At 45.0% G+C, this 17,009-nt stretch overlaps 1 protein-coding gene across 6 annotated transcripts in view; it reads left to right on the forward strand.

The window, feature by feature from the left end:
- Positions 1–17,009, forward strand: part of LOC148525498 (dipeptidase 2-like) — a 243,976-nt gene that overhangs the window by 215,455 nt on the left and 11,512 nt on the right. For all 6 annotated transcript variants that reach the window (XM_088470911.1, XM_088470909.1, XM_088470912.1 and 3 more), the window contains 2 exons: positions 140–215; positions 5,718–5,853. In XM_088470911.1, the coding sequence (XP_088327037.1) occupies positions 140–215; positions 5,718–5,853 (212 nt within the window). The remainder of the gene's footprint in view (positions 1–139; positions 216–5,717; positions 5,854–17,009) is intronic.

The following is a 17,009-nucleotide window of genomic DNA, read 5'->3' on the forward strand; positions in this document are numbered from 1 at the left end:
TTTTTTTTTAACACCACTTTGTATTTATAAAATATATGGAGCAAGCAGGAGGCTGCATTCATTAGAATATATCTTTGTAGTGTTATCAAGTATTCTAGGCAGAACTTTATTGAAACCTTGTGTCCTTTTTGTTCCTCAGACCATTTTGACTACATTAAGAAAGTAGCAGGTGCAGAGTCTGTTGGAATTGGAGGAGACTATGAAGGAGTAAATCGGTGAGTTATTCCATTTGTTTAAAAGTTTAACATGGAAAATATTGTGATTTGCTTGTGTGGTCAACATAATTCACCACTGTAATAGATTCAAATAATGTCTTCATGTTTCTCTTCCACATCAGCAAAGTTACTCTTGGCATATACAATATATTTTTCATCTTTTAATCTTGCTGTAAATATCAACTGACTGTGGGCCTGATTCAGTTGCAGTGTTCATCTGCATGTTGTCCCCGCCACCATGCCACCAAATATCACATTATCTTCTCCAAATACCTTCTCAGATTAAAAATATATAAATAATAAAGTGGTTTCTTTTTAACTCTTTAACCACTAGTCCAGAGGTTTCCAAACTCCGCCATTACAGACCAGGTTTTAAGCATACAGAACCCATGCTTGAGTCCAGATGGTTAAATCAAATTGACTGCAGTACTGATTAAGTCATCTGTGCTCAAGCATGGATAGCCTTAAAACATGGACTGTAATGGCGGAGTTTGGGAACTTCTGCTCTATTCCACAACCATGGGTTACTTATCACAATAAACAAACCCCACAGATAGATCCATCTATAATCGCTGCCTGTGCTGCTACAGTGATCAGCAGGTAGCAGGCAGCGTTGATAGATGGCTTTATATGTGTGTGCCCCCTGTACCCCTCCTGTCGCCGGGCCAGCTGATGTCCAGAGGCCAATGACTCCACTGCCTCCGGGAGTTCTACCACTAGAAATGTGCATACAGTAATTAGTGAGGAAATTGCACTCTGTTGCAGAATCCCTGCATTATAAGTATATTCTGTATTGCACCTTTTCTAATGTATACAATAACATTATATGATCCCTGTAGATTGTAATTTGTAAGCTTGCAAATAGGGCCCTCATACCAGTTTCTCTATTAATAACTATTCTTGTTTTATCACTGTATTTGTTCACAACTGTATGGCGTACACTGGTTCTATATAAATATATGTTAATACATAAATAAGGATAGAAGGCATGAGTAGATCGCACCAGCACCATTTTCCCAGTGATTTCTGCATTGGTGGAAAAATAAGTATAGTCTACGGTGAAAGGTGTGCGGTGTGGGCCCCCTGCCCCCATTATTCTGTAGATACAGCAATGGTGAATAAATACCTCACACATGCTGTGGTGAAATAGAACATAATTATGGGCAGATTGGCATTGCAAAGTCTTTGGCCGGTATTGGTAACTGATTTCTACTCGCACCTCCATAGGCTGTGAGCAGAATGCAGCTTCTTGCAGGTGCTTCATTGATTTCTCTCTGCTAGAGGGTCAACTATCAAAGTGTCATTTTAAACCAGAACCACAAATGTAGTTTTGTGAATATACACTTGTTTTTACAGGTAAGGTAAGGATTTGCATGTCAAAATGGTGGGGGTGGAACATTTAGCAACTGCTCAGAGTATGGGCCAGAATGCCGATGTTTGGAGAGTTGAGCGTTTTTTTTATTTCAATGCGCAATCGTTAGAGTTGCACTGCACACCTGCCAACTTGGTTTACCAAAAGTTGCTGTGAGGATTTGGATTCGGGGCCTGATTCAGAAAGGATCGTAGTTGCAAAGACGCACGCAATCGGTCGATTAATTCACATTGCGTATGCATCGCAGTGCACGCGCGCTAACTAGTAATTGCGTTGGGAAATGCATTTGCAGGGGCTAGGCTGACCCCGAGCACAGTGATTGACATGAAGTGCAGTTTGTGGGTGATAACAGGGGTGGTTGGGTGAACGCAGGCCTGCCAGTGCATTGGGACGGCGTTGCAGGGGTGTGCATAAATTATCCACTGCAATACCATACACAGCCTGAGGCCTCATAGCGTGACCTGAAGTTAGCAATTCCTAAGTGAGGCCTGATCTGCCTTAATTGTGCGCATGGATCCGATGTTACCGATTATTACGCTATGCTGCCCAAGTATACGGATGTGTGTAAGGGGAAGTGGGCGACCTTATGATAAGCTGTGATTTCCATGCGATTGCAAACATTTGCATTTCACCGCTAATAGTAGCAACTGCGGTGCGTGCATTCTAGCAGAATAGCGATCCTTGCTGAATCAGGTTCTCAGAGTGATTGACAGTCAATGACCAATTGTGGGTGGTAACGGGGGTGGTGGCAAGTCAAACGCAGGCGTTTCGCGGCTGTTGCGGGGTGGTGTCTCAGCCTAAGAGGCTCTGGTGGCTGCCTTCCAATGAAGAATAGATGGTATGACTGATGTGAGACTGATCTGGGATCAGAGTTGCCTCCTATGACGAATCTGTACAAGTCCTGGTGGCTGTGGCATTTGCATATTTTGCAGAAATGCTGAGCACGGAACTGCAGCACATCTAAACCCTGTCCTATGAGCCTGGAGAATAAGAATCCCACTTTTCAAAATACATACCACAACTTCTTATCCTTTCCTCATATGAAATATTGCATAAATACATCTTTTTGTTCCTGTTTTTCTTAGTAGCACCAGATTGGACAGTCAGGGGCATAGCGTGCATGGGGCACACGGAGCAGGTGGAGGGCGCCGTTCGAGAGGACCAAACGCTGTCTGAGTGACTTCACAAACTGGGTGGGCTGTGATGATACCACAAGCCGAGACTGTAATGCACACTGTAGGCAGGGCAGCTACTGATGTCAGTCAGTGTTTCTTCTGGGAAAAAACTGGGGAGCAATACAGTGCAGAGGGGCAGGAATAAAATTGGCACAGGGTGAAGAGGGGTGGGGTCAGGTCATGCCTGTATCTCCTGGCTGTGAACCTGCCACTGCAGTCTCACTTGTTCAGTGTCAGCCTAATGAGAGAAAAGAGAAGAGCCAGGCTGCCTGTGACTCTGAGGTGAGGAATTTACTGCCTGTCAGTCTGCACTGCAGAGTATTCAGTTGGGTCCCTTTCATGAGGTGATTAAAATATTATAAAATAGAAACGTAGGTATTATGATTTTTTTCAAACTAGCCTCACATTCTGGCCGCTTTAGCACAATTCATTTCCTAGGTGTTGGAGGTGTGTGTGTGTGTGGGAGGGGGGGGGGGGGGGGTTGTACATGGCTCCATGCTATACAGGGGCATATCAAGAGAGGATGCGGCCCATGTGCAGTGTCTGTCCGGGCCCTCTCCTCTCCAGCCTGTGGCACAAGTGAGATGGCCGACGCACCATTTTCCCAGTGGTTTGTGCAGCGCTGGCGCTGCGGGACTACAGAGAGCTAAGTAGTAAACATACATGTAGGTGCTGGTTGTATGGTGTGGACCCAGGAGCCTGTGTACACCGCACACCCTGCACCCATTATAGTTACACCACTGTTGCTACACCTCTGTGGACAGTGGCCCTGATTCAGAGCCGGACGCTCTGAAAGAGCGCTCGCTCTGAATCAGGGCGTTTTTATTTTTATTTTTGAAGTGGCCTCCTGGCCGCTCGCATAGCTGTGGGTGACCACCCACAGCTATAGCGAGCAGCCATGATGATGGTCGCGATGGCCAAGACCATCGCGACCATCGGGCTTACGACGAGACCCTTGTGATAGGGTCTCGTTCATCACAAGCCCCAGAGAGCTTTCGGCTCTAACAGAGCCGGAAACTCTCCACTGACATCACTCGGATTGCCCGTCGCTAGCCGGGTCTCGCGCATGCGTACGATGGAGCCGGCTCCGTCGTGCGCATGCGCTGTGGGCCACCATCGACCCGGTTGCGAGCGCTCAGCTCTTGCGACCGGGTCTGAATCAGGCCCAGTGACAGTCTCAACAGGTAGCTCCTCCCATTCAGGGTGTGCAGTCTAGGTCCCCTTTCCCATATATTCCATTTAGTGTGCTTCTTTGCACACCTGAAGGCATGAGACATCTTCAGCCTGGACTAGCACCCTGCCCCCATTGGTTTAGAGCATGGAGTCTGGCATTGTGAATGCACACTTGTATTAGGCACAATATAGGCAAGTCCTACAATTTATATACTGTAGTGCAGCTTTGGGTTGATTTTTGGGGCGTGGGTCCCCTGGATTGCTTTGGTTGGTCTGCTTCAAGGCATCACATTATAACACATTTCTTCTTTTTTGCAAATTTTAACACTTCGCTGTTTGTTTATTATGTATGTAATTCACTTTTCTGTAGCTGCTGTTATCTATCTTACTATTCACTTCACCTTTCTCATTAGAGCGATGCCCTGGGGTGGCTAGGCTGAGCTGGTTTGGGGGTGTCCTGCACCCTGGATTTGAACCCCTGTATGTTTGGGACCTACCCTACAGAGGTTACCTGGATATGGTGGGTAGGCCCATAACCTTGGCCATGACTATGCTGATAACCTCTAAAAAATGTATTTTATATATATATATATATATATATATATATTTAGTAATTTGGAGTTGTGAATCTGTGATTTTTCTTTTCTTTTTGTGCCAATACAGGGGCATATCAAGAGAGGAGGAGGCCCATGTGCAGGGTCTGTCCGGCCCCCTCCTCTCCAGTCGGCGGCACAAGTGAGTAGACTCTGGAGCTGTGTCTGAGTTTACTGCATAAGCGATTTTTCTGCTGTGCATGTGCAGATCGCTGTGAAGATGGCCGCCGCACCATTTTCCCAGTGGTTTGTGCAGCGCTGGCGCTGCGGGACTACAGAGAGCTAAATATTAAACATCGGTGCAGGTTGTACAGTGTGGGCTCCCCTGGACCCAGGAACCTGTGTGCACTGCACACCCTGCACCCATTACAGTTACACCACTGTTGCTACACCTCTGTGGACAATGACACCTGGAACCCCTTTAATATGGTCACTATAAGTTTGAAAGGATGGCGGAGATGCTCTTAAATTGTATTCTATTGTATTTGTTTTATACACTGAAGTGCCAAAAGTCATGGTATAGCAGTATGTAAAGGTAATAGTAAAGGTAATAGTGACATCACCCTTGGAAATGCATCAGTTGTTATACTGTATGACATCTCTGGCTAGGCTGCTCATGACAAGAATTACTGGAGTTTGAATGAGAGATGATAGAGGGTTCCGACTGATGGCTATGGCTCCCCACCTCCCCTCTCTCGGCGCCCCTGGGTCTGTCTGAACACGTCAATGACCGGTTACCGCTATATTGCATTGCTTGATGACCATTTGCAGCCCTTCATGGACTTCATGTTCCCCGACGATTAAATATTCCAGCAGGATAATGCAGTGTGTGATTGGTCCCAGGTTCTCCAGAATTTATTTGAGGAGCATACTGGAGAATTCTGACGAATGGTGTGGCCACCATGTTCGCCCGTCATGAACCCATTCGAGCATTTATTCCCATGACTTTTGGCACTTCAGTGTATGTAGCTAATGGGACTCTGTTTTTCATCACAAGATATTGAAGTATTTTTGGCACCAGTTAACAGGAAAAAAGCCATACCTGGGATTCCATTTGTTGCTATCAAATAACTATAAAACTCATGGTAGAGTGTGTGAGGAATATTCATGGCAAGATTAGTAATTACTGCAAATAATGTAATGATTTTTCAAGTACATTTTTGGGTGCCCTAATATTTTTTATTTGCAGGTTTCCCGATGGTCTTGAGGATGTGTCAAAATATCCACTACTGATTAAGGAACTGCTAAACCGAGGCTGGCAAGACAAAGAAGTAAAAGGAGTTTTAAGAGAAAACTTATTGCGAGTATTTAGAGAGGTGGAGAAAGTAAGTGACAAGCAATGTACACAGCACATAAATATAAAAATATTTTACTAGAGGAAACCTGTTTGTCATTTTATTGTGTTTACTATATGTGGAACAGAGAATGGAAAATAAAATGTCACATGGGTATGCAGTTATTAATTTGACATGGTCTGAGTGTTATATGACATGGACTAGGGCTATAATCACCTGAAAATGCTATGTCGATATGGCGACTGTCGACATTCTATAGCACACCCTATTATATGATTTCTTTATCAATTATAGTCGTTCCTGTTTAATAAATAGTAATTCTATCTGTAGCCAGGTCTTATTTTTTTGTGGCATTACATTCTAACCCACTAAACCCTCTATAAATCATTTAGCATTATTAAGAAACAAGGGCAAAAGTCTGTCCTTTTAACCCTTCTGTTACCTGCTATCCTGAAATAGGTGTGTGTGCAGTACACTATGAGTATTTAGTAGCACCGTAAGAGGATGGCAGAGTTCCCGATGCCCCCTAAACCCGGGACATCATAACATCATGACTAGGGCGTGGGGTCGCCGGCTCTAGGATGTGGAGCACCTCCTGGAGCATCCTATGGACACTCCAGGCAGGGTGCCTGTCCAGAGTGTTCCTGGTTATGGCCCTGCTTCTTAGTGCAGTGTATTTTTCATGGTAATGCAAATGCAGCATTGCAGAAACCTGAATATTTGCCTGAAATATCCACATTGTTAATCATCAGCACAGACGTATACAGTGGTTGACAGTTAATAAAACAAGAAGTGTCCCTCCCCTTCATTTCCTAGAGTGGAAATGGCAAAATCAATCAGGACAAACCGATCTTTGCATTGTGTAGAGGTCACTAGGAGGGATGGGTACGGGATGCCAGCGTTCGACACTGTCAGTCGGTATCCTAGCGTTCCCCCTCTCCTAACCTTCCCTTCCCAGCACTAACCTTAACTCCCCCCCCCCCCTCCCCCAGTGCCTAGCAACCTAACCCTTCCCCCTTGGTGCTTATCCCTGACCCTCCCCTAGTCCCTAACCCTCTCCCTAAACTCGCTACTTGCCTTTGGGATTCAGGTGGTCAGGGTGCTGAGATTTTGACGGGTGTCATGATTCCGGCGCTGGCATTCTGACCGCCGGAATCCCCTCCGGTGGATTTTTAACTGCATCCCCACTAGGTCGCTCTCTGCATTGTACTGTATATGAATCACTGCTATTTTTTTTTTTTGCTAACATTTACTTATGTAGCACCAGTGTATTCTGTTGCAGTGCAGAAAGCTTTCCATAGGAGTCTCCAGGATGTTCTATGAATTGTATAGTAGTCACTAAAATGCTTCTGCATTGTATCAAGGTCACTGAAATGCTTCTGCATTGTATCAAGGTCACTGAAATGCTCTCTGCATTGTAAAGCGGACAAAACTACTCTTTGTATTGAATTTGGATGAAATGGTAGATAATTTGATTGTAGCTCTTTGAAATAATAATTTTTCCTGCAATATCTTCATTTTATAAAACCACGGCTGTAATTTCTGACTATAAAAGGAACATTTCCTTTACCTCTTTTTTCCCATGTATAACAACTAGTCTGCAAGTAGTGTAGTCTCATATGTGACATATGAGGATCATATTGTAGACCAATTAGTGTACAGGGGAAAAAAAAGAGGTAAAATGTTCAATACGTAAAGTGGGTTGCATAAATCACTTTAGAAAACCGTGCGTGGAAGATGCACACAATAATAGCAAAGATACCAGAGGGTTCAGCACTCTGCAAATGACTCACTCCTTTGCCTCTCCAGCATCTTTGTCTCAGACACTTTGATGTGCAATCAAGGCTGTTGAGCCACACTCTTCATTTTTCAACTCATTTGGCCTCTCTTTTGGTGGGTGTGCACAGTAGCAGAAATTTCAACCACATGATCCACTTGTGGTTGAAGCTTTGCTGTCCTGGACCCAGTGCAGCTGTAACCAGAACTCGCACATTTGCGTTAGCATCTTTGGCTTTTTAAACTCCTCATGTTCTAACCAGTGATTGTCCATGAACATACCTCAGTCCCCAGCTCACTTGAAGACATGCAGTGTATAGTTCCAGCATGTCAACTAAAACATGATGTTTCTCAGTGGGATGTCTGTTGCCTGAATATAGATGCAACAGCCAGGATGCATTTTGCAGTAGACAAACACATGGTTGTAGTGTGTGCAAACCCACTTGGCAACATGTAATACTTGTACAATACACATAAAATACATACATACATGATTAACAATACAATATAATACAACAAATGTTAAACACAGTTTGCACGAGCAGTGGTCTCAATAAGGCTAAACCTCTATTTTCAAGGTTCTGACATCCCATCTGATCACATTCCTTCTTTTTATATATTGCTAAAATTGTTTATCTTACCTCTGGTAACATGGGAATCCGTATCATCACCTCCAGGTGCCTTTCTCTTGGTGCAGATGCTTTTATGCCATGTGTTCTGTTCTTCCTACCAGGTTCTATCATCAGGATCAAGAGCCTGCCATCTGCATTATCACCTGCCATCCACAGATCAATTGACTGTCTTTTTCTCCACATTTCCATAGGCAAATTTAACCACATCTTCTGGGGATTGCAGATTGTGGTCACTCAATTATTCACAGCAACCTGCAGCTTTAGCATGACCAGGTCCTTTTCTCTGCTACATTATCTGCCTTCTTTCCTCCATTCATCATTTGCATGCCAGTCACTGCTGGCTATTAAACTTGACATGCAATTTGTCACCATTCTTGCCCAGCTTATGGAAATTTGATCTTTAGGTCTCCAGTGTTACAGTGAACACCCTTATAATTGCTACATGCTGCTGGGCACAATGATGGTACGCCTTGAATGGGCATCTAGTCAAATTGGTTTATATGGGCAACATCTATTCTTTTCTAAACTCACTTCTAAAAACTCTCACTTTAGTAAATTTACCCCTAGACATTGTTACAACAGTGTGGTGAGACTGATATATTATGCTCTGTTTGTGATACCTACAAGTGTACCACCCAGGTATTTTTCCAGGGCTGGATGATCCCACTACTGTCATCAAATGTAATAATACTTAATGTTTAGCCCTTTTCACCTTCTCCATAAGTCAGCCCTATGTATTACTGTACCTCTACATGGGTTAAATTAATCATCGTTGGGAATAATTTCAATGTATTCCCACTTTTGGCTGTCACGTTCAGCATCAAAGTTCATGAAGGCTTCACAATATACTTGTGTCGAAACCCTCAACCCCACATCCAGAGGAAAGGCTTCTCCTCCACTTTGTATACAGCCATGGCCAAAAGTTTTGAGAATGACACAATTATTGGTTTTCACAAAGTCTGTTGCTTCAGTTTTTATGATGGCAATTAGCATATACTCCAGAATGTCATGAAGAGTGATCAGATGAATTGCAATTAATTGCAAAGTCCCTCTTTGCCATGACAATGAATTTAGGACCTCATTCAGAGCCGCTCGCAAAATGCAAGCGCTCGGTCTGAATGAGGGCGGCCGCTTCTTCTTTAAAATCCAGCCTCCTGGCCACTCGCTAAGCTTTAGCCAGTGACCAGGTGATGGTTGCGATGGTCGAGACCATCGCGGCTTGCGACGAGACCCTTGGGTTCGGGTCTCACCTCCCGCAAGCTCCAGGTAGCTTCCTGCTCTAACAGAGCAGGAAGCTACCTACTGACATCACTGCTGATGTCAGTAGGGCCGCCTACAAACGGCAGGCATTCCTTCAGGAACGCCTCCGTTTGTCCGGCCACCCCCCCTCCCCACCTACAAAATGGGGCGAGCTGTCGGTCAACATCGACAGCCACCCCTTTTGTAGCGAGCCCCGGAGTGAGTGAAATTGACACTCACTCCGGGGCTTGCGCACTGCGGCCGCTGCGCGTGCGCAGGTCCTCACCATCGACCCGCTTGCGAGCGGGTCTGAATGAGGTCCTTAATCCCGAAAACAATATTTCCACTGCATTTCAGCCACAAAAGGACCAGCTGACATCATGTAAGTGATTCTCTCGTTGACACAGGCGAGAGTGTTGATGAGGACAAGGTTGGAGATCACTCTGTCATGCTGATTGAGTTAGAATAACAGACTGGAAGCTTTAAAAGGAGGGTGGAGCTTGAAATCATTGTTCTTCCTCTGTTAACCATGGTTACCTGCATACATTTGCAAATATATGATTAAGCGTCGGGCCAACATCAAGGCTCCTCTATACCGGCATCCCTAACATTAAGGGGTTCACGTCCAAGGCACAAGGCACCCCAAAATAATCCAGCCAGTGACTATTCCCAGGGCATCACACGAAAAATGGAAGAAAGGTGATAGTGAAGTGTAAAGTATAGATGTATAAAAGATAATCAATAAGTGTTAATATAATAAGAAAGAATTAAAATTACATAAATAATAAACAAACAAATAGAAAAGTGATGAAAAAGTATTTATGTGAATTAAGTGGACATGCCCTGAAAAAGGCCCAGCCAGAGTAACCCCGGGGGCCCCACGCCCAAACGCTCACCCCAAAATAATTATTGCTACTCTGGGTCATATTATTACAATTAATGTACTGCATAATAATAGCACAAATATAAACCGAGAGCTGACTCACCTAGGAGGTACCCCAGAAATCTCCAAATGGCACTATAAGGACCAGCACATCCTCCCAATGAAAAAAAAAGGAATATTCCCTCCAGCAGACTGCAGCAATATTGGCAAAAATACCTGAATCCTACATGATAATAGACATTCAGAGGTATTAGTTGCATACATTTGCAAATATATGATTAAGTGCCAGGCCAACATCAAGGCTCCTCTATAGCGGTGTCCCTAACATTAAGGGGTTCACGTCCAAGGCACAAGGCACCCCAAAAGAATCCAGCCAGTGACTATTCCCAGGGCATCACACGAAAAATGGAAGAAAGGTGATAGTGAAGTGTAAAGTATAGATGTATAAAAGATAATCAATAAGTGTTAATATAATAAGAAAGAATTAAAATTACATAAATAATAAACAAACAAATAGAAAAGTGATGAAAAAGTATTTATGTGAATTAAGTGGACATGCCCTGAAAAAGGCCCAGCCAGAGTAACCCCGGGGGCCCCACGCCCAAACGCTCCCCCCAAAATAATTATTGCTACTCTGGGTCATATTATTACAATTAATGTACTGCATAATAATAGCACAAATATAAACCGAGAGCTGACTCACCTAGGAGGTACCCCAGAAATCTCCAAATGGCACTATAAGGACCAGCACATCCTCCCAATGAAAAAAAAGGTATATTCCCTCCAGCAGACTGCAGCAATATTGGCAAAAATACCTGAATCCTACATGATAATAGACATTCAGAGGTATTAGTTGCATACATTTGCAAATATATGATTAAGTGCCAGGCCAACATCAAGGCTCCTCTATAGCGGTGTCCCTAGGCGCAAGGCACCACAAAAGGCCAATGACCATTCCCAGGGCATCACACGAAAAATGGAAGAAAGGTGATAGTGAAGTGTAAAGTATAGATGTGTAAAAGATAATCAATAAGTGTTAATATAATAAGAAATAATTAAAATGACATAAATAATAAACAAACAAATCGAAAAGTGATGAAAAAGTATTCATGTGAATTAAGTGGTGATGCCCTGAAAAAGGCCCAGCCAGAGTAACCTGGGCAATATCATTAAGCTGATTTGAGCGACCATCATAATTTCTATTTGTAGTTCTGAGAGGCATGAACAGACTTGCCGACATTTAGTTCCCTCCTTCCGGGAGGGAGCTGTCGGGCTTACAGAGCAGGAGGGCGTGGCGCAGTCAAAGGGGGTGGGATCCGGCAGTGACTTGTCATTGGGGGCGGAGCATGAGGGAGTGACAGCGTGATCGCGTCATCGTGGCTCCGCCCCCTTTCACAATGCCAATATTAATGGCATACGCCTGAGGTCGGGAGACTTGCCTGCCTTCCCGGGAGGCCAGGAGCGGCACACAATTTTTGGGAGGCTCCCAACCAAATCGGGAGGGTAGGCAAGTATGGGCATGAAGGGAGCCAGCATTGGGAGGATGTGCTGGTCCTTATAGTGCCATTTGGAGGTTTCTGGGGTACCTCCTAGGTGAGTCAGCTCTCGGCTTATATATGTGCTGTTATTATGCAGTACATTAATTGTAATTATATGACCCAGAGTGGGTGCTACTATTTGGTAGCAATAATTATTTTGGGGTGAGCGTTTGGGCGTGGGGCCCCGGGGTTACTCTGGCTGGGCCTTTTTCAGGGCATCACCACTTAATTCACATAAATACTTCTTCATCACTTTTCTATTTGTTTGTGTATTATTTATGTAATTTTAACCCTTTCTTATTATATCAGCACTTATTCATTATCTTTTACACATCTATACTTTACACTTCACTATCACCTTTCTTCCATTTTTCGTGTGATGCCCTGGGAATGGTCCTTGGCTGGATTCTTTTGGGGTGCCTTGCGCCTCAGATGTGAACCCCTTAATGTTAGGGACGCCGGTATAGAGGAGCCTTGATGTTGGTCTGGCACTTAATCATATTTGCAAATGTATGCAACTAATACCTCTGAATGTCTATTATCATGTAGGATTCATGTAGGGATGAGCGGGTTCGGATTTCTGAAATCCGAACCCCCCCGATCCGAGTCGGGAACAGAGTCCGGCTCGGGTTTTCCCTGCCTGACTTGGAACTGAAATCGAGGCAAAACGTCATCATCCCGCCTTCCGGATCTCGTGGGTTTTGGATTTTATAAAAGGTACCCGCATCGGCGCCATTTCTCACTCTGGCTGTGGACAGTGAAGAGGGAGGGTGGGAGCTAGGGCTGGCTGGGCTGTGTTGTGCTGCTGTTGTCCATAGGGGCTGTGTCCACTCAGTCCATAGGGGCTGACTGGGCTGTGTTGTGCTGCTGTTGTCCATAGGTGCTGCCTGGGCTGTGTTGTGCTGCTGTTGTCCATAGGGGCTGGCTGGGCTGTGTTGTGCTGCTGTCATAGGGGCTGGCTGGGCTGTGTTGTGCAGTCAGTTGTCCGTAGGGGCTGTGTCCACTCCAAAGTCTATAGGGGCTGGCTGGACTGTGTTGTGCAGTGTCCCATAAAGGCTGTAGTCCCAAAGGGGTGCTGTAGTGTTGTCCAGGGGGTGATCTGTCCATCAGGGGTGCTCCCCCAAAGTGCACTCCACAAAAAAATTAAAAAATTGTGTGCGCAGTAGCCGCACGTGCATCAACAAAGTAGCGTCAAGCATGCGCCTGTGTCATAAATCAAGGGCCGGCTGGCTTGTCTGTTAAAGGGTGCTGTAACCCCCAAAGTGCACTCCAAAAAAAATTAAAAAATAAATGTTTGTTTTTGTGAATTGTGTGCGCAGTAGCCGCACGTGCATCAACAAAGTAGCGCCAAGCGTGCGCCTGTGTCATAAATCAAGGGCCGGCTGGCTTGTCCATTAAAGGGTGCTGTAACCCCCAAAGTGCACTCCAAACAAATAAAAAAATAAATGTTTCTGTGTTTGTGAATTGTGTGCGCAGTAGCTGCACGTGCATCAACAAAGTAGTGCCAAGCATGCGCCTGTGTCATAAGTAAAGGGCCGGCTGGCTCGTCTGTTAAAGGGTGGTGTAACCCCCAAAGTGCACTCCAAACAAACAAAATAATTTTTTCTGTGTTTGTTGATGCACGTGCGGCTACAGCGCACACAATTCACAAAGTGTCGCCAAGCGTGCGCCTGTGTCATATATCAAGGGCCGGCTGGCTTGTCCTTAAAGGGTGCTGTAACCCCCAAAGTGCACTCCAAAAAAATATATATTTTATTTTTCTGTGTTCATGAATTGTGTGATCAGTAGCCGCACGTGCATCAACAAAGGAGCAGCGCCAAGTGTGCGCCTGTGTCATAAATCAAGGGCCGGCTGGCTCATCTCTTAAAGGGTGGTGTAACCCCCAAAGTGCACTCCAACAAAAATAAAAAATAATTTTCTGTGTTTGTGAATTGTGTGCACTGTGGCTGCACGTGCATCAACAAAGGAGCAGCGCCAAGCGTGCGCCTATGTCCCATAAGTAAAGGGCCAGCTGGCTCATCTCATAAAGGGTGGTGTAACCCCCAAAGTGCGCTCCACAAAAAATAAACAATTTTTTTTCTGTGTTTGTGTGCGACATGTATGCGCAGTAGCCGCACGTGCATCCACAAAGGAGCAGTGCCAAGCATGCGCTTGTGTCCCATAAATCTGTTAAAGGGTGGTGTAACCCCAAAGTGCTCCAAAAAATAAAAAACTATTTTTGTTCTGTGTTTGTGACTTGTGTGCGCTATAGCTGCATGTGCATCAACACAGTAGCAGCGCCAAACGTGCGCCTGGGTCATAAGTCAAGGTTTGGACATAAGGTTCGGACATCTGGTCCGGACTGAAGGATGTGCCAACAATTTCTGACATGTCTACTGTCACTGCATATGATACTGTCACCACTGACAGAATGGTGGAGGATTACATTGGTGACAGCATCCAAGTAGGGATGTCAGACAGGCCGAACCTGTACTGGCAGGAAAAAGAGGCAATTTGGAGGCCCCTGTACAAACTGGCTCTATTTTACCTGAGTTGCCCCCCCCCCCTCCAGTGTGTACTCCGAAAGTGTGTTTAGTGCAGCCGGGAACCTTGTCAGCAAAAGACGTAGGAGGTTGCTTCCACAAAATGTGGAGAAGATGATGTTCATAAAAATGAATTATCAACTCTTCCAGGGAGACCAGCCTCCAGAACGTACAGAGGGACCCTCTGGTGGTGGATTCCAGCGGGGACGAATTAATACTCTGTGAGGATGAGGATGTACACACCACTGAAGAGGGTGAAGAATCGGTGGATGAGGAGGATTAGGAGGACATCTTGCCTCCGTAGAGCCAGTTTGTGCAGGGACAGATGCATTGCCAGCTTGTTTTGTGGGGGCCCAAACAAACCAATCATTTCAGCAACAGTCGTGTGGCAGACCCTGGTACTGAAATGATTGGTTTGTTAAAGTGTGCATGTCCTGTTTATACAACATAAGGGTGGGTGGGAGGGCCCAAAGACAATTCCATCTTGCACCTCTTTTTTTTGTGTGCATTATGTACTGTTTGGAGCCTAGTTTTTCAAACTGCCATCCTGTCTGCCACTGCAGTGTCACTCCTAGATGGGCCATGTGTTTGTGCCGCCCACTCGTGTCACTTAGCATAGTCATCAAGCTACCTCGGTGCAACCTTTTGGACTAAAAACAATATTGTGAGATGTTCAGCCTAGACTGTAAATGAGTGGAAATTATTATTATTGAGGTTAATAATAGCATAGGAGCAGAAAAACCCACAAACTATGTGATTTTAGCTGTTTTTATACTTTTAAAAAAAAAATACAGATCCAAAACATATCATTCAGCTGATTTGAGCGACCATCATACTTTCTATTTGTAACCATGGTTACTTGCAAGTAAACATGTGCAGTCATCATTGCTTTGCAGAAAAAGGGTTTGACAGGCAAGGATATTGCTGATAGTAAGATTGCACCTAAATCAACCATTTATCGGATCAGCAAGAACTTTAAGGAGAGTGGTTCAATAGTTGTGAAGAAGGCTTCAGGGCGCCCATGAACGTCCAGCAAGCGCCAGGATGTCTCCGAAAGTTTATTCAGCTGCAGGATCAGGGCACCACCAGTGCAGAATGGCAGCAGGCAGGTGTGAGTACATCATCACGCACAGTGAGGCGAAGACTTTTGGAGGATGTCAAGAAGGGCAGCAAAGAAGCCACTTCTCTCCAGGAAAAACATTGGGGACAGACTGATATTCTGCAAAAGATACAGGGATTGGACTGCTGAGGACTGGGGTAAAGTTATTTTCTCTGATGAATCCCCTTTCAGATTGTTTGGGGCATCTGGAAAAACACTTGTCCGGAGAAGGAAAGGTGAGTGCTACCATCAGTCCTGTGTCATGCCAACAGTAAAACATCCTGAGACCATTCATGTGTGGGGTTGCTTCTCAGCCAAGGGAGTGGGCTCACTCACAATTTTGCCTAAGAACTGTCGAAGCTGAATAATTGGCTGAGACAAGATCGGTTTAAAATTAGATCGAGGCGACGCCATTTTGCGAATGGCAATGAGACACCATTTTGCGACTGGCCGCCCAGCGCCATTTTAGTGAAACTCGCCATTATAAGTACATACGGCGATGCCATTATTTAGCGTCGTGCGATTCCCACGCAATAGAAAGAAGTTAAAAGTCCTCACTACATAAACACAGACAGTCACTAATACATATAAAATGATTATCCCTGCAAAACACACACCATAGTGTACTCTACAAAACACAGTCGCACAACGCTAACTAGCGTCTTTTCCCAATTCCCCAATACTTACACACTGCACACTTACATAAAAGGTTCCCTAGCATTAAGGTGTACTATTCAAGGTTTATGCAGTAATTATTAATGTTGTGTAATAAAGGTTATTTGATACCTAAGGTTTAGTACACGGTAAGCAGACCGAGGGCCTGATTCAGAGCCGTACGCTATTTGCGGACGGTCGTTCTGAAAAAGGGGCCGGATATTTAAATTAAGCGCTCGCTTTTTGCGGTCTGTTGACGCCTCTAATGTCTGAATGAGCGAACGAAACATGCGGTCGTTATTTTGAAAAAACGCCCCCTGGCCGCTCGCATCATACGTCATCTCCGCTATATATTAGATTAATCGAGTACATCGAATGGCGTATGAACTGCTCACTAATCTTGTGGTAGCATTTTCCTACCGCAATCATGCGAGCAGTTCAGACTAAAAGACAACCAAGTGACGTGGTTGATGACGCTGCTTTGTTAATTATGCACACCCTTAAAACGCCCGTTTTGACCGTTTGGCACGCCTGTGTTCGGATCTCCACTCCCCGTTTTCAAGCATCCTTCCCCGGTTACCACTCCGGTTACCACTCATTCTGTCACTCAAAATAGCAGGCACTCGCTATTTTGCGAGCACACGAATTCCGGCCGCACTGACTGGTTCGCACATGCGTATTACGACCCATACGCATGCGCAGATGTGCGAACATCGCTCGGAGCGAACGAGCGGCTCTGAATCAGGCCCCGTGTTTGGTGTTGTACTGATCCACTGTCTCTACAAAGATTTCCGGTATCATCGGTGAGAAGATCGCAACATGCGTCTGCAAACTATGGACTAT

This window comes from Taudactylus pleione, unplaced genomic scaffold (genome assembly GCF_031769625.1).
Source record: "Taudactylus pleione unplaced genomic scaffold, aTauple2 ptg000106l, whole genome shotgun sequence".
NCBI classification, from domain to species: domain Eukaryota; kingdom Metazoa; phylum Chordata; class Amphibia; order Anura; family Myobatrachidae; genus Taudactylus; species Taudactylus pleione.